The sequence below is a fragment of the Populus nigra genome, chromosome 8 (assembly GCF_951802175.1).
Source record: "Populus nigra chromosome 8, ddPopNigr1.1, whole genome shotgun sequence".
In the NCBI taxonomy this organism is placed as follows: domain Eukaryota; kingdom Viridiplantae; phylum Streptophyta; class Magnoliopsida; order Malpighiales; family Salicaceae; genus Populus; species Populus nigra.
Window position 1 is genome coordinate 3680937 of NC_084859.1, and position 19284 is coordinate 3700220.

A 19284-nucleotide genomic window follows, 5' to 3' on the forward strand; every position below is an offset into this window, starting at 1 on the left:
AAATCATTGCATGTCACCCTTAACATCTTCTGCAGTCATGGAATGGATAATCCAACAAGAAGATTTCTCAAAGAATCCCAACTGCCCCAGTGCTTTCTCTCCTGGGAAAAGCAAACCAATCTTCGTTTAATCAATGCTTAATTTTTCATCAACTTTCACTTGACTGTGCAATCATGCTTCCCTTAATGTTAGGAACAATCCTACTTCTGATTTGACCAGTATGCACAATCTAACAAATCTTCTCAAGTATATATAGCAGAGGGACAACTCAATTTTCAAGTTAAATAGACAATGATTTCACCTTTTATGATGCAACCGCTGATCTAAGGCTAGTTAAGGCAGCGATTCAGCTGTCTATATTGGTGTGGAGTGCAGATGACAGGAGAAATGATGCGAGGTTTTGTGATGATTTTGTTGAAGGAAGAAAGGAGATGGCATGTAAATTATAATTTTTACATTTAGGATACCATAATATTTTGTAAAAAGACTACTTTTCAGCCATTTTAATTAGAAAATAGACATGATGGATGTGGATGCTCTAATACATTTATCATTGTTTCTTATTAATTGGTTGATTTGTCATATGAAATGTAGAAAATAGCTAGCTCACCATAATATATTAAAAAATTTATATTAGTTATTTTTTAATTTATTTTTAAAAAATAAATAAGTATAAATAGAAAAGAGAAATAGAACTTATAATTCACTAAAAATTAAACATAATAAAAATATTTTAAAAAAACAACAGCTAAAAATGATCTGCAAAACATATCTAACATACATCAAACTGATAAATTAAGTTTATAAGTTCAAAACAGTCAGCATAAACATCACACCACAGCATTGCATCTCTGCAGATCCTGATATGGACATTCTGCCAGGAAAAATAAAAACCAACCCCAGCAGGCTGGCACATAACATGATTTATTATTCTGCTGCTAGTAACATAAAAACAGAGGATGGGCAGGTTCTTATTGCTAGAGAATCGCAACAAGTTCCTAAGTGGTAAGGATAGGAGGCATGTAATCAGATTTGGCACCGAGAACACGAGCCTTTGTGTCAGGGAAGAACTCAGTTCCGGGCAGTTCTGTCACATTTCCTTCGCTGGAAACCCCAATAGGGTATCGGAGCAAATGACCAGGTAGATCATGCTCAAGTGTCTCACTGGAATACAAATCCCAATATTTATCAGTAATCTGGTTCACCTTCGTCACGCATTCTTCGCTTTCTGGATGAAGGAAGGTGTCATCCAGCATGCCAAGGTGTTCATACCATAATCCCAAGCGGAATCCATGGATCTGGCCTCGTGCAGGCTGCCTGGTTGCCAAGTGATATGGTTGGTATCCTCCCATGGCTATCTCAGAGTCCCTGGCACCATCCATGGATCTCTGATTGATGTTGGCCGACCCAATAATGATGTATTCGTCATCAACTGCAAAGCCATGTGTAAAATCCATGAGGCAACCACATAATAAAATAACAGCAAGGCAAGAAACGTAACCAAAATTATCGAAAAGAGCACCGTGTATGATTAAAATTGAAGTTTACAGTCATAAAGCAAACTTATTTCCATGCCGTCTATTAGGTGCATATTTTCTTCCCTTCATTTGCATGCTTATAGTAGCCATGCATTTGTGAGCATCCTCAACATCAATAGACATTCAGCAAAAAGCCATTGCTTCCTTTGCTAAAAAGTCTTAGTTCCAAAATACTTACCTCTCTTCGTGCCTATTAATCCGAAACTAAAAATATCAGTCCCCCTGTGTGATGTGAAACTAGACAGGCAACATTATTAATGCCAAATATGAAAGTGAAGATCTAGAATACGTGGAAGTTAAATTATTGGTGGTGGGGATTAAATATTCAGTGAGTTTACAAGGACGACTTAAAGAAAATTCTGGCTTACCGATCATCATCTTTGCATGAACATAAATCATGAAGCGCCTGGCCTCCTGGGCCCTAATGTAATCTGAATCCGGCTCTGGTTTTTCTGAAGGTTCATATTCTCCACTTTTCTTCACCTCACGATTCCCAAGGCAGAAAAATGTCAGGTAGTTCCGAGGATCTTCTTCAAGCCCCTTGGCTCTGAGAGCCTCGATGACATCTTTATACATCATGTCCAATGTCCTCCTCTGCCAATCTAATATTGCCTGAACTGATCCACTCTCTGGTATTCCCTCCGGCCACATTGGGACAACAACATAAACAGTGAACCTTTCCCCTGCCTCAATCTTGCTAACTATCTTAAGTGAAAGCTCCTTTGGGATTAGATGCAAAGCATTAATGTCCTCCGGCTTAATATCATCAGCACTCCAGCTAAAAGAACTCCCAAGAAAATACTGGTTCTCAATATAGATGAAATTCTTGGCACGTCGAATGGCATTGACATAAGCATCCTGAATGCTTCGGTCGATGATATTATCCTTTCCACTGACAAGCCCGGCTTTGGCAGCCTCTTCAGGTGTCTCTGGGAAACCAAATGCAGCTCCTCCATCAATGGATCTAAATAACTGCACATTCCACGTCTCATGATCATCAGGAAACATAGCTGGAGATGGTGGAATGATGACATCTTCCAGTTCTCTCAGTTGAACAAGTAAATCTTTACCGCCTTGCTTCTTCCATCTCTGTTCAAAATTAAACAAGACATCCCAAGCAATAGGCCCCTCAAGCCGGGAATGGATGTCATGCCAAGGTTCTCTGGGACCACCTTTTTGAATCGAAGCACCAGTAAAGTTGGGCTGATGGAAATCATCATGGTGTGCTGTGTCCAATGTTCTAAAAAGGGAATGGAAGGGGGTATCATATCTCCCATCACAAAGATCAATCCCCCCAACATAACTAACAATTCTCCTCCTCTGGGAATCTCCATTAGGCATTGCACTGTCCACTACAACAATCTTTTGGTGGTGAGTGAACATGGTAGAGATTTGCAGATCTTGAACAATGCTTCCACCATCATCAGGATTTCTGGGACACAAGACACAGTGCACATCAGTATTTTGGAAGTAGTTCTCAGTTTCTTCATCATGAGTGGCCATCAGCCCATCCTTTTTCAGCAAATCAACCGAGGTTCTGTCATCCCAAATGAGTATAAGAACCCTAACACCTTCACTTGCCTTCTTCTTAAGCAGCTCACCCAAAGTGACGTCCCCACCAGGCTTTGGCCTCCTGGAATCCCTCACCAGACTGATTTCAGTATAAACAGACCAGCCAGTGATGTAGATGAAGTGTTTTGCATTTGTGATTGAATCAAAAACATCTTCCCAACATCTGTGGGGATTATAGTGCTCTCCTGAAGCAAGAGGGATTTTGGGGATAAATTTGTCTGGTACATGAGCATCTTGGTACAGGGAAACCTTACACCCTTGTCTCTGAGGGTAGAATGTGTAAGGTACACCAGGATATTTTGGACTTCTGATGCCACCGCCCCAGTTACGGTCTTTTGTAACATCAAAGTATTGTAGCTTCACATGGATTTTGGAACCTGAGTGAATCGGGTTTTTGTCTTCATCCAACATCTCAATCCATCTATCTATTTCTTCCCCATCTACGATCTCTTGAACAGGGATATATGCTCTTCCAATCAAGGTTGCCCCAATTGGATTATCATCCTTCACGGTGAAAACAATATTTGAAGCCATATGAGCACAGTAAATATGAAAAGACTCATTCCACCTGGGGTTGGTTGCTTCTTTTTCAAGGATTCTGGTCCTCCCAACTCTAGCCCTTTCCAGATCAATAGTTGCATAGAGTTTGCTAATTCCGTCACCAATACCAACCTTCTCCCCAATGTTCTCCACAAGCTACAAGAAGAAACTTTCAATCAGAAACCTGGGAAGAAAGATTGAGCGACCACATAATTCTACGATGAAGAAATGTGAGTTAAAAACAAGGACTTGTGAATTGATCTCTCGGACAGGGGAAAATCCATATTTGGATTCCTCCTTTAGAGCAGTTAGAATAAATCAATAAACTCTTCAGCATGGGAAAACAGTAAATTCTTAGAACATTGAGATGCAAGGGAGGAATGAGAACCAAATAGCAATATACATTCCTATTAGAAGAAAAGGTTGCTTATATTTTCTAACATAAAAAGGATGGAACGGATTTCTTTTACAAAAGTTCAGATTCATGGAGCTTTATTCATGTTTGTTTTTGTATTTTAATTTTGTATTTTAAAAATATTTTAAAAAACTTTAATTTTTTTTATTTTTTTATTTACTTCAAATTAATATTTTTTTTTGATATTTTTAGATAATTTTGATCCATTAACATTAAAAATAACTTTTTTTAAAAAATTATTACTAATATATTTTAAAATAAAAATATTTTAAAAAATAACCACAACAACATTTAAAATACATTTTATAAAACATAGCATCAATCACAAATAAAATATGTTTATAGCAAGAAAAAAACTGCGGCAAAGGAATTAACCACAGTAAAGAGTAGTATTGTACAGGTTGACTAAAATCATATCATAAAATTGTATGATTTTTTTTTAATTTGTGATGTTAAAAAATATTAAAAAAGAAAAAAAAGTATGAATGTGCTTGCAAAATGTTGCAGAAACTAGAAATAACAGTAATAAATGCAAAACCAAACACATAAATAACACAAGATGATTAATTCAAAACCAACATAGAAGCAGTTATGTGTCAATGGTTGTCACCTGAGAAAATTACGTATTTGGAATTATGTTAATAGTTATAGTTAAAAATATTTTTTATTTAAAAATATATTAAAAAAAAAAAAATATTTTTTAAAAAATCTTTTTAATATTAGCACATAAAAAAATTCTATATATATATATATAAATTTATTTTAAATAAAAAAATTAAAAAATATATATATAGTATATATATATATACTATTTTTTTCTATTAATTTCCCTACTATTCTTTGTTAGTTTCTTTTATTTTTATTATTCTCCTGTGTTTTGGAGGGAAATAAACAAAAAAAAATTAATAAAAATCATTTGAGAAGCAATCAGATTAAAAAAAATACACTTAGAGTGTTTTCTATACCAATTTGAAGCTCAAAACTCTTTTTTTTTTTTGTTTATTTCCCTTCAAAACGCAACAAAACATAAAAGAAAAAAGCAGTAGTATCAGCTTTGCAGTAGAAAACTTGGCTAACTCCCCATCAAGAAAAAAGCAATCAGATTATTATTCTCCTGTGTTTTGTAGGTGTTTTGGAGGGGAAAAAAAGAGTTTTGAGCTTCAAATTGGTATAAAAAAGAGCTTGGTTTATTATTTTTTGAGTTATATTCCACATGCAATCAATTGAAAATCTCTAATAATTTATAATTACAATTTGTAATTTTGCTTCGAATTATTGACAAAAAAAAAGAAAGTAGAATATAAACAAATTCAACTTTGTTTCAAATTATTGACAAAACAAATAAGTAGAAAATAAACAAATTCAATTGATGAAAAAAATTCTGAAATTTATTGATAGAAAATAAACATGCCAAGAGTTTTGAAATGAAAAATTAAACCACATAAATTGAGCTCAAAACTCATTTAAAACACAATCAGGATCCAAATAATGCACTCAAGAGTGTTTTCCAACCTATTTGAAGCCCAAAAGTATTATTATTTTTTGTTTATTTCCCTTCAAAACGCAACAAAACACAAAAGAAAAAAGCAGTAGTATCAGCTTTGCACTAGAAAACATGGCTAACTCCCCATCAAGAAAAAAGCAATCAGATTAAGCAACAGCGTTCTCAGCCACTACTTACAAGGCCTGATCCAGAACACAAAAAAGAGATAAAGAATAGAAAACCTTGTGGAGGAAGCCCTGCCCGCCACCATCTCCAAGCTTATCCACCTCAAAGATCGTGACGTGTAAGGTCCCGTGCAACAAAATCTGCGCCATTTCTCACCTACACATCACACACAAACAACAATGAATCCAATCTTGAGAACAGATTAACGAAAGATCACGTCTTTTTTCAACGGAAAAAAAAGTAGAATCTTGAGCTGCTGCTGCTACTTACTGCGGGTGATTGTTCAAAAAGCGAGCTGATCTGGTGAAAAAGAAAGAAAAAGAGAGAGTGAATCGAAGAGGGTCAATGGGAGTTTGGGATCTGATGCCGAATTACATGTGCTTGCTTTTATTGTATGTCAATGCTATCTTTACGCGGAGAAAGCGAGGGAGACAAGATCTTAAAAGGCGCATGGTAGACAACGGTTCCTTTGTTACTGTTACCAAAAGTTAGCGGCATTTAATTTTACGTAAAAATTACTAGCAAGCGGCATTTTTTTTAACGTAAACATAGCATGTTTTTTTAATATAAAAAAATGTTAATTTTAAAATCAAGATTTTATATTTATATATATTTATGCATTAATAAATATTTAAAAATTGTTAATAATAATTAAAAATTAAATAAAGATAAGAAATAGATATAGATTAAAACATTTAATTTTGTAGCATGAGAAGCCCTTCAATTTTTTTATTTAATTATATGAAAATATTTTTTTAATAAAAAGAGTAATTATTTAAATTCCATTGAAACAAAATAATTTTTTAGTATAACTTTTCATTTTTTTTTAATAAATATTCTTTATTTCTACAAAAAAAATATAATTTTTTTGCTCTATATTATTTATTTAATAAAAATTAAAAGCATCAGAGAAAATGTAAAAAAAATAAAAAAATAAAAGTAAAGATAAAAAATATCTATCAAATTAAAATATTTTTATCTTATTAACACACTTTTTTTTTTTACCTGGATAAGTTTTTAAACAACATTCTATTATAATGACAAAAGAAAGGTGTTTAAAATATCATTTTATGTCATGATTTAACACACAGACACACACACACACGTGCGCGTGCAAGCATGCTTGCATGTGTGGGTAGGTGGATGCGCGCGTGTAAATGTATAAGGTTGTTGTATAATAAGTGTTAACATGATGATAAAAAAGTTAGTTTACAAAATGTTTATCAAGTTTTGTGATTGCTTTGATTTTGTTTTTGTTGGACCACTTTGAAGATTTATTTTTAGTTCTGTATTTCTGTTATTCTAGTATGTTTTTGGGCCATAACAAGCATGAGTTCATATAGTTGTTGTAGCTTGGATTATATGGAAGATTAATGTAATCAACTTGTTAAATTTATAAATATGTTTGTTAGGTCCTTGAGTATATACTATTTCATTGACTTTTTTAGATTTTATTGATGTTTGTAGAAATATACATACTTAAGTATGTGTAAGTTAGGGCTATTAAGCTTATGACATACTATTAGGTTTTTATGTTTTTATTTTTTCTAGGTTTAAGCTTATTATTACTTTTTTGAGGTTTTATGTTGATTTTCTAGGTTTTGCTTTGAATTTTCTTAAACTCAAATTTGGATTTTATCATGCCTTTATGTCTTAACCTCCCTAGTGAATTTGGATAGAAACTATAGCTCATACATTATTAGTTTATATCTTCATTTGGTTTTCTTAAATCTTATTTTTGAATCAATCAATCATTTAAAGTTTTCAAATGCTAGGTTTAGGTTTGTTTTATTATCAGGGTTGATTTGTCTATATCAAATCTCATTGTAGTTGTTTGATGCATGCTTATATCTTAGTTTCTGACGTCGCATCTCTCTGTACCTTTTGTTTGACATAATTTTAGGTTGTAATTGCACTTTAGTTTCAGGATTTCTTCTTGGTGTTCTTCAACGAGATTCAAGTACTTTTTTTCTTTTGATCTTTATTATTTTATTTTTTATTTTAGGTCATGTTTTTGGGCTAGAAAGCATAACCCATGTGACTGGGATGAGTCTATTAACGTTAAAGCTGCATTTGGCTGATCAAAATTTTATAAAGAAAAAATATATTTTTTTATGCTTAAGACATGTTTTAACAAATTTCTTGATGGTTTCTTTGCTGAATTTTTTTTTGTTTTGCCAAACAAACTCCATATGATTTTTAATTTTTTTTAAAAAAATTCAAGGATCATTTTTAAATTATTTGTGGGTCCTTTACATGTTTTTCAACCATTTCATTTAATATTTGGGTTGTAAACTTACACTGTAAGATATTAACCAAATATTAAATATACCTGCTTTTCTTCAATAATTTCAGATAAATAAAAAAAATACAAAATTCATCATTTAAAAAATATAAAAATATGTTTTTATTTGTGTGTATATTACTAAATTCTAAAATTTCTCATGCATATTTTATAAAAGATAAATTGTGTTTTTATCATACTTTAAAAAACACAAAAATCAGTTAATGTGTATCATCATAAGTTTTTGATTATTTATTAGGATTTGATAAAAATTCAAAAACATCACAAAAATCAATTTGTTTATTTAATATTTGGGATATGAATTTTACAATGTAATGCATGTTTTTGATATTAACTATATGAATTCACAAAAATAAAATGTTAGGAATTAATTGTAGATTTTAATATTTTGAGGTATAAAATTATATTGTAAAATATATCTCCATGTATTAAAGATACAAAATAGAAATAAATATACCATTAAAATTTGGGTCTTAGAATGATTAAGTTTTATTCTGATAAGATAGAGATCTTCTTACTAAGAAGAATTTACCTCAAATTCATAAGATATGGATCTTTATACTAAGAAAGACCTTTCTTAAACCTTAAATAAACTAACGCATAGAAATATAACTTTGAAAGAAACAATCAATCAACAATGCAGTTTATTATAAGTAAAGTGTACTAGGGATGATGTGTTTTTTCTATGCATCAACTAGTCTTATTATCCAAACTCTTGCAGACTAGTAGGTTTTTTAGTGACCATAATATTAGATAATGACTACTCAATCATTCAAATTATAATTTTATAATTAATCTTTATATATCCAAAACTTTGTAGTTTAGGAAGAAGACCAATCATTTGGTATTGTGCATGCAACAACAATGACAATTAAAATTAAAAAAATGTAAATTATGTCTCAAGAGGAAAATTTATCTTTTTATTTTTATTTTTGGATTTAGTAACCGGATAAAACTAGAAACTTTTTACTCTCTCTCTCTTAATTATGTGAATGATGGCAAATTATGTTTTAAGTGGGAAATTTCTCCTTATTTTTGTATTTGGGTTTAGGATTTTGTGCTTCTTAATAAACTAAAATAACGATAAAAATGATAATTTTTAATTTTTTCTTTCATTCTTAAATCTACATTATCTTTTTTATTTTCTAATTTTATGAGTGGTTGATCTAATAAAGATGACACATGTCTATTTATCATATAGGTTATCAATAACTTATATAATGATAAATAGTTAGCCGTGGTCTAATATCAATTCACACTTTTTTATTATTATTAATATAGATGTCCGGACCAGCTTGCATGTATCTCAATTAATCTTACAAGTTCTAAAATTAACAATAATAATAAAAAAATCAATCCATAACTTGCTTTGATAGGTGGCGGGTTATTCCTACTCTACTAAAGGGCTACATTGCCTCGCAACTGTAAACTGAAAATACCTATCAATTGGCATATTGCAAGATATCTCTAGATTTTATTTCTGTAAAATAAAAATATTTATTTATTTTTAATAATTTTTTATGTAAATTATTAACATATTAATTGATATATTCTTCTATTTTAACCGGCAAATATATAAAATAAAAGTTATAAATTAACATACTTGACTCTTTGAGTAATTAATGTTAAATGACCTATCAATATTTGAAGGGACTTGTTTATATTTTTTAATATATATATATTTTTTAGATTTTTATATTGTTTATTTCACTTTTATTTTAATTATATTTTATTTTTAATTTTTATTTCATTGAAATTATTAATACATAATTAGTTAGAATATTTTAATTATAATTTTATAATTTAAATTTATAATCTCAATTTATATTATATATTTTATATCATATTAAAAAAATATTTTTTACAAGCGCGGGGGCCAAAAGTCGTGGTCTAAAATCTATCCACAACTTGCTTTGACAGGTGGTGGGTTATTGCCTCGCAAGTCGCAACTGTGTGGTCGAACACGTGTATGCTGCCTTTGTCTGACAGGCCAGTAACCCAAGTTTGCCGACAACTTTGATTGAGGCGAAGTCCCATCGTGGCCATTTATTATATCCAATGAAAGGATAAGAATGCCCCACGTCCCCCGCAACTAATATTTAATGCATCTTTTCCAACCAATAGCTAGATACCAAGAAAAATCTAATCTAGGAATGAGGCTCTAAATTATTTTAAGGTTTCAAATTGGTCAAAGTAATGCAAATTGAATACTACAGTTGAGGAGGTGGGTGACTCACTTATAAAAACAAATGTTTTCCATTTCAGATATTTTTGATAATATTATTTAGTGTTGTTGGATTTATTTTATTTATATTTTTTTAATATTATTAATTATATCATAATCAAAGTTTTAATATGTTTTTTAATTTTTTTTTCCTCTCTTTTTATTATAATTTGTAAAAGTTCATTTCATAATTTCTTTGACATTTTGTGTTTCTAACTAGCAATAAATTTAAATGTCGTGTTATGTAAAAATTAAGTTATTAAACTAAATTTTTTTTAAATAATATTATTTTGTTAATTGTTTTCTATATAATGGTGATAAACAAAAATACCATTCATGACTGCAATTGGATGTTAAAGAGAGAAAAAAAACAAAGGATTGGGTGAGTGAGTAAATTAATTGAATTATCTAGAATATTCATAAGAAAATAAAATAAAATTAAAAATTAATGCCTATGGATTTTTCACTGTAGATTCTGTTTTAAAACATTATGGGCAACTTTTTTTTTTTTGTTTTTTTTGTTACTTAGTCTTTTTTTTTTCAGTTTAATACTTCTATATTTAATTAATTTAAGGTTAGGATTAATGATTTGGCTAGATTAACTTAGCAAGGTTTCTCATAATGTTTTAGAAAGGTTTTATCATTAAATTAATATTCAATTTGAAAAAATCAAATTCAATTTCATTTATCAAATATAATTTAAACTATAAGAACCAAAATTGATATTGGTGTGCATTCCCGCCACAAGCCCACGTGCCTGAGTTTTTTTTTTTTTTTGTTATTTTAAGGTTGAGGCATGTTGTGCCATTCAGACTCGTGCACCTAGTTTGACTTTTTTTTTTATACTTCTACTTTTATTTTTGTTATTTTTTTAATTTAATCATTTTCTATTTAGTTAATTTATGGTTAGGGTTGATAATTTATCAAGGTTAATTTCATGAAAGTTTCTCGAAAGGTTTTAAAAAGATTTTTTTTCTTTATTTTTTTTCAATTTTATTATTCAATATTGAGTTTTTTTATCAATTTTTTTCAATTTTATCCTTCAACATTTAGTTGATTGAGAATTAAACTTTATAGCTTGTTTCGTTTTTCTTTCTATGAGGTTATCATAGTCTCCAACAAACATCGTAATATTAGGTTGATGTTCAATTTTATGAGTGCCTATTTTTATTATCATATGATTAAATTAAATATTTTAAAAAATTTATTAAAGATCTAGTAGAGTTCATGACATAAGTTATGTATTTGACGGGTGAATCCAAGTTAACTTAGATCGATATAATATGTCGATATTTAAAAATTTAAAAAACAAAAACCATTGCGCTTTAAAATTTTTTCTTAACATTTTTTCTACTAGAAAACATGTTAACAACTCATGCACATTTCTTTTTCTATGTCAACTATTGTCATAACAAAACTTCTCTTGCGCATTAAAAAGTAATTCACAGTGTAGTGAGGGCAACTTATCAATTAATTTGTTACGATTCGATCTCTAGATCCATGACCGGGCACATAGACATACATACATTTTCTTTAATTAAAGTTCTACACAACCTTTGATAACATAATTAATTCCGTAATACAAATCAATTATCTTGATACAATTCAATAAATGTGAAGCATTAACTAGACATGACCAAATAACATCAATTACAATCAAAAGAGTAGGTTCTGAAAGTCCAATAAAAGCGACATGCTAACAAACAAGCTATAAGCCTAAAAAAGATAAATAATGAGAGGGGGAGTTCAACAACTCAGTGAGTAAATAACATTCAATATACACCTACGAGGTAATACATCAATGAGAAATATATACAAGTTTGGTTTCATGCTTTTAGGTGAGTTTCACAAGCAGACCATAACAAAAAACATCATGAGGTAAGGCTCTTCAGAAAATCAATATGCAGTCAGCATGACACTCTATACTGTGGGATTATTAGTTACTATAAGTTGGTGACTCTCTCGGCCAACTAGGATTTAGAACTACAATATGTACAAAGACTAACACTACCCTGCTAGTATAAATATTCTAATTGACATACCATTATATCATAATTAAACAAATAGAATGATTTTTTTAAGGTTTAACTCATACAATTAGTTAAATGAGAAGTTATCAATTTAGATGTACATAATATCTCATATCAAGAAATCAACAAGCAATCATGCTTTATCATAAACAAAAGATAATGAGCAATACATATTTTATCAAGAAACACGATCCATCACATATTAACAATTCAAATATCTATACTATTTCTCTTATATATGAAATATTATTCACTCATCCGACTTAAAAGAAGAAGAAACACAAAAGTAAATATCAAAAGAATCATATTGATGCTCAGTAGGCGGAATATCATGAGTATCTGAATACCAAAAAAGTCATACTTAAAATGACTTGAAATAAATAACATAAGAGATTAACACTCTAAGATTATAGACCAAAACATAATTATAAAACTGAAACAGATACACTCGATCGTTCTCGAATATATCCCAAATTGACTGAACTTAAAAGAACCAATTAACCCCGCACTACTCAGTCAACTGGTAGATCAAAATTGACCAACCGGTCATCCGAAGCCATTAGGCCAACTGATTGACTAGTTTAGAGAAACCAATTGACCGGTTGAACAGGATTTTAGATTCCTAATCCACCAGTCCCCTTAAAATCACAAATATTTTAAATTTCAACTTATACCTCAAAACCCCATAATGATTAATCCATAACGTTTAAATTAATCCATCAACTAAACTAAAAGAACTCAAACTTCAAATCCCTAAATCTCAATAAATTTGAAATCATAATTAATAACAATAATTACACATATCAAAGTAAATTTTCACCTTAAAAACCTATTTTCTCCAACTCTTGTCTCTTTCCCTTTCTCCTCTTCTTTTTCTCTCTCTTTTGGTTTTTTCTCTTTTAATTTCTAATCTTTTTTCTCATCCTATTTATATTTATTAACTTTATACAATTACCAAAGTGTCCCTTATACCTATTGTACTCCTTCAAGGGTATTGTTGCCCTTTCCTATTAAAATCTTTTCTTTTCTTTTCTTTCAAAATTTTACATTCCACCCACCTTACAAAATTTTTTTCCTTGAAACTTGATAGAAACACTTGAAGACTTATCAAATTTTAAAAAAGGTAAGGATAATCCTCGTGAATTTTGTCTTTAAGCTCTTATATCTCTTCCTCATATAAATTATCTTTTTAATTCTCTTTAACTTAAGCTATTTTCTTTTATCTAAGTTTCCTTACTTGTCGATGCACGATAGCTTCCGGTTGCACCTTATAAGTCATATCATCTCTTAGATCAACCGTCTGAACTTTTAATACATGAGATGGATCTAGCATATACTTATGTAGCATCAAAACATGGAATACTGGCTGAATAGATGACAAGTCTGGTGGTAGTGCTAACCTATATGCAACTACTCCAACTCTCTCTAGAATATCATATGGTCCAACTTTTATTCTAGCTATCGGTGTAAAGGTTTTTTCATAATCTATATCTTATTATTGATTATAGCATTTATCAACTAGTTTAGCTTTGTTTCTAACTATTGTTCCATGTTGATCAACTTTGTTCCTAAACACCTATTTTGTTCCAATTATTAATTGATTATTAGGGCTAGGGATTAGTTCTTAAACATCATTTCTTTCAAATTAATTCAGCTCATCATGATGCACAACTAAAATCATTTTTTCATCCCTTTCAACTTCTAGAAATGATTTTGGTTCTATTTGAGAAACAAATGCAAAGTGACCACTAATATTTTTAAGTGAAGCTCTAGTCTTAGTTCCTTTAAAAGGATTATCAATAATTAATTTGGAAGGGTGAAAGCTTACATACCTTAGCTCATGTAGGGGTAAAAATGATTTACTTACCATCTCATGTTGATTGCTTGAACTTGGTTAGTCTTTATCCATGCCTTCGTTATTTACCTCTACATGAGTCTTATCATTAAGACTCAAATATTATACACTTTCATTTATGTCATCTAGAATCTTAACAATTTTAACATTTTGAGTTTCATCAAAGGTAATGTGCATGGATTCCTCAAGACAAGTATTCTATTGTTATAAATTATATATGTTTTGCTAAAGAAGGAATAGCCAAGAAAAATTTCAAATTGGATTTTGAATCAAATTTATCTAAAATATCTTTAGTATTGAGAATAAAACATTTTGAACAAAAAACTTTAAAATATAAGATGTTGGGTTTCCTTCCTATCCAAAGCTCACAAGGAGTCATTTTCAACTCTGGTTTCAAAGTAACATGGTTTAAAAGATAACAAGAAGTGTTTTACAACTTCTGCCCAAAAACCTTTAGGTGCGTCAAATTCATTTAACATAGTTCTTGTTATTTCTGAAGAGACTAATTTTTTCTTTCCACAATCCTATTTTGTCAGGGAGTTCTAAGAGTTGAGAAGTTATAGTGGTATCCTTTATATATATATATATATATATATATATATATATATATATATATATATATATATATATATATATATAACGTCTTAAACAAATCACTTATAAATTCATCACCATGGTCACTCCTTATATTTATTATGGAAAACCCTTTTTATTTTTAACTTTCTATAAAAACTTTAAAAATACATAAATTGTTTCATCTTTAGAGTTCAAAAACAAAACCCAAGTATATCTTGTAAAATTATCAATAATTACAAACACTCTTGTAAAGTCATCAATAATTATAAACGCATATCTATTACCACTTATGTTTTTAGTTCTAGTGGGTCCAAAAAGATCTATGTGTAATAATTCTAAATGTTTGTTAGTTGAAATGTGATTTTTGCACTTGAAGGAAGTCTTCATAAAGCATCACATAACTTTTCCTTTTTAAATGCAATATGTGAAAGACCTTTAACTAGATCATTTTTAACTAGCTTAGAAAGGATGTCAATGCTAATATAACCTAGTCTTCCATGCCAAAGAAAACTATCATTAATGCTAGCAACAAGACAACTTTTTATTCTCATGCATGCATCAATTTTAATCTTGTAAGCACTTATTTTTCTATTTCCTATATAGATTAATTTATCATCTTCAAGAATTAAACAACATGCATAATTGAAAATAATTTTATAGCCTTTATCATATAATTGACTAATGATAAGCAAATTATACTTTAAGCTATTAACAAGAAATTGTTTTTCAATAGACAGAGAAGATTTACCTTAAATATTACCAAATCTAATTATTTTTCCTTTTAAGTTGTCTCCAAATATGACATTTCCTCCATTGATTTTGGTAATGCTTGAGAATAATGAGTCGTCTCTAATCATGTGTCTTGAGCAAACACTATCCAAAACTATTCCCTATACCCCTTGGTTCCTATATACAAAAATCAAAATGAGGTTTTTGGAACTCATACCTTCCTGGGTCATTTGTTGTTAGGGGTTGTTCCTTTTAGAACCAATGTCACATTGTTAACTTTATTCATGGGGGGTTGAACATGGGGGGTTGAACATTTTGCAATTAACTCATCCTCTCTCCTGCATAAATTTCTTTTCTCTCAAATCAATCTTAACCATTGAATCAAATTGCCAAAATAGATCTCAACCGCTAGATCAAAGTCTGATATAAGCTCACACATAGCGGGCTGGAGCCCATACTAATCCCAGTTGTCTGATCAAACTTCCAAACATCTCAGTTGTTGGATCAAATGGCTTCTTCTAAGTTTATCCATACATGGTCATAGACCAAACCAATCACAACCATCGAATCAAACCCGCATATATATAAGTTGTTGGATCAAGGAGGCTTCATCTAAGCTCTTATATATTTGACCATACACCCCTAACAAATCAAAGCCATTAAATCAAGTTCAAATGAGATACATATGGACTATTGAATAGAAAAAATGATAAGTTAAAGATTGAGCAAAAGATTGGAATTTTGAAGGAAGAATTACAATAATTATTACAGGTTATGGGAAGGTATAATCCTCCACTAACCAAGTAGGTGATGTCCATGAGACACATATCTAGCTTATTTTACATGTTTAATGATATTTTTTAACTTATTTAAATGTTGTAATGTTTTTAGTTTTATTTTGATTAATGCATAAAAATATTGTTTTTTTTCTTGTTTAATCTTGCTTTGAGTTGGTTTTTAATGTTGTTTGATGTTTGGATGATTGTTTTTTATGACATATGATCGATTTGAAATTTGCCAAATATGGTAGTAGGGTTATTGAGTTTTTTCTAAGTTGCTACTGCATGTTCTAGGCTCTTAGGTTTTGGCTAAGTCCTTTCGAGTGTCAAAATATCGATCTTGAACTCTAAAACATTATACATGATTTGGCAGTTTTGAACATTAAAACATTATGAATGATTTTGATAGTTTGGTGTTGTTTGTTATTTGTTTTAGCTCAAATAAGTGTAACTATGGTAATGTGGTTTGTGTGAATAAAAAAGCATGGTTTTGGGGCTTGGTATGCACATTTTTGGGTTGGTAGCTTATTCTTTATTTTCTAAGTTTTCTAAACAGTGTTCTTGGGAAGAACATTGCCCTGACTCTATAATTTGGACAAGTTTTGGTCCAATTCTTTGCACCAACAATTTTGCATAACTTGATTAATAAATAATCTAGGGTTAGTTTACATCAATAACTGTTTTGTTTTTTAGTTTTAATCATAGTTGTTTTTGCACCAGAACCTATTTTGATCAAATCATGATTATTGATTGATAATCATTGATGTTTGATTCTTGATCATTGTTCAGTGATTGATTTCCAACATTCCTATGTCTTTGGTTTGTTCATATCTGGTCTGGATCCTGATTCATGTTGCAGGGCATGTTCTTGATATTCTTCATTTGTTCATCGTATTCTTAGTTTTTTCTCAGTTTTGATCTAAACTTTTTGGGTTTTTGTGTTTTTTGTAAGCTTTATTTTTTTAAGTTTTAATTTGTTTTTTTAGGTCAAACTAGTGTTTTTGGTTCAATTTATGGTTAAACCAAAGATTTCAAGTCAACCCGATCGGGTTAAATTCAAACCATTTGGGTAAGGTCCTGTTTGGTTTTCAATTTTTTTGATAAAGGATTTTATAGCTTAAAGGTGTGTTTGACAAACATACCCTTAAGCCTATTTTGACAATTTTATTTAAAGACAAAATGAGTTTTTGAGAAACAAAGCCTTAAAAAAATAATAAAAAATATTTTCAAAAATAAATTTTTTAAAGGCCAAGAATCCTAAAAATTACTTGAGCATTGTTTTTAAATTCGAAAATACTTTGACATGTTTTTTTTTAAGGTGTTGCATGGATTTTACAACAAGTTTGTAAAAATTTCAAAGGATTTTGACCTACATTTCAAAAATATTAAAAACTTATTTTTGGAAACTAATTGGGAACCAAAGAAGGGGGGACCTTTCTTTCTAAACCAAGTAAAGATGCACAATGTTTTACTTTATAGGAAAAAGCCTTGAAATCAGACTCAGATGCGTTAAAGATTGACTAAGAAAGAGTTTTAAGCTGTGAAATCAATAAGGGGGACGTTAACCCTGCAATTAGAAAAGAAACTAGCATTGAAATCAAATTGTTTTAGATTCAGTCAAAACAATTAAAACGCCTTTGCATAGTACTAGTAGAAGGAAATAGTTGAGATATAGGATTTCAAGTCAATTGAGTTGAAAACAAGAATCACTGAGATAACAAAACTTCATGAAACAGTTGCACAAGAGAAGAGTTATGAGAATATGGTTCTCATAGTAACTTAAAACCAAGGTTCTAGTTAAAAAGAATCGCTGAGATGCAGGATTTTAAGTCAATAGAGCTAACAAAAGTCGTTGAGATAACAAGACTCAGTTATAAAAACATTTGCATAAGGAAAAAGCTGTGAGAATACGGTTCTCCCAATCACTAAAATGCAGGATTTCAAGTCAACTGAGCTGAAAATAAGAGTTGCTAAGATAACAGGACTCTCCAGGAAAAATAGTTGTATAAAAGAAAAGCTGTAAGAATATGGTTTTCCTAGTAACTGCAAAACCAAAGTTCAAGTTGAAGGGAATTGCTGAGATGCAGGATTTCATGTCAACTAAGTTGGAAATAAGAGTCACTGAGATGTCGGGACTCTACTAGAAAAACAATTGCAAAGAAGAATAACTATAAGAATATGGTTCTCCTGATAGTTGTAAAACCATGGTTCTAGTTAAAGGAAATCACTGAGATTTAGGATTTTAGGTCAACTTATTTATAAACAAGGGTTGCTGAGACAACAAATCTTTTTTTTTTAAATAGGAATAGTTGAAACTAGGGTTCTAGTTAAAAGGAATTGTTGAGTTTCAGGATTTTAGGTCAACTAAGCTAAAACAAAGTTGTCAATATGACATAATTCATTTCCCAACGAAAATAGTTGAACAGTAGTTCTGGTTGAAGGAGATCATTACGAAGACATAGTTTCATGTCAATCAAACTAAAGCTTTGAGAGTATCAGATTTGGAGAACAATTTGTTTGTCTTTACAAACTTATTTTGTAGAGCACTTGACAAGTGTTAGCTTCACAAGTATTGTAAAGAGAGATAATTTATTGTTACCCATTTTAAGGCTCCATATAAATATATAAAAAATCAGAAAAAAGAAAGAAAACCAAAAAAATAAAAATACAAATAAAGAAATACAAAACAAATTGAAAAAAATTAAAAAAATATATTAGTAGAGAGAACATGAAGAACGCCTAGAAAATTATTAAAGACTAGTTGGGGAGGATCAAAATATATAAGATTCAAAATATTGGTAGTCCAAAATGGACTAGTGAAGGCCTCTTGAATTGGAAAATTGAATTTGGGAAGGAAAATTCAAGATTGGATGTTTAAGGACTCAATTCAAATTCTTTATGGTTTAATTGCATTTATTAAAGGCTTAATTGCAAGAAAATTGATTTTTAAGTTTAATTTGGGCTTTAATTGGGAGAACTTGAAGTCTTAGGGTTAAATTGTAATTTTTAAAAGATAATTTGGTCAAAACAGGGGCTTGATTGCATAAATTTT

The 19284-nt window shown here is 30.0% G+C and overlaps 1 protein-coding gene across 1 annotated transcript; it reads right to left on the minus strand.

The window, feature by feature from the left end:
- Positions 1 to 755: 755 nt before the first annotated feature.
- Positions 756 to 6164, minus strand: LOC133702203 (phospholipase D alpha 1-like). Its single transcript, XM_062126473.1, has 4 exons — positions 6005 to 6164; positions 5791 to 5890; positions 1907 to 3806; positions 756 to 1432 (listed from the first exon to the last, which is right to left on the minus strand). Exons 2-4 carry the CDS (start codon positions 5881 to 5883, stop codon positions 999 to 1001), a joined length of 2427 nt encoding a protein of 808 aa, XP_061982457.1. The 5' UTR covers positions 5884 to 5890; positions 6005 to 6164; the 3' UTR covers positions 756 to 998.
- Positions 6165 to 19284: the final 13120 nt, after the last annotated feature.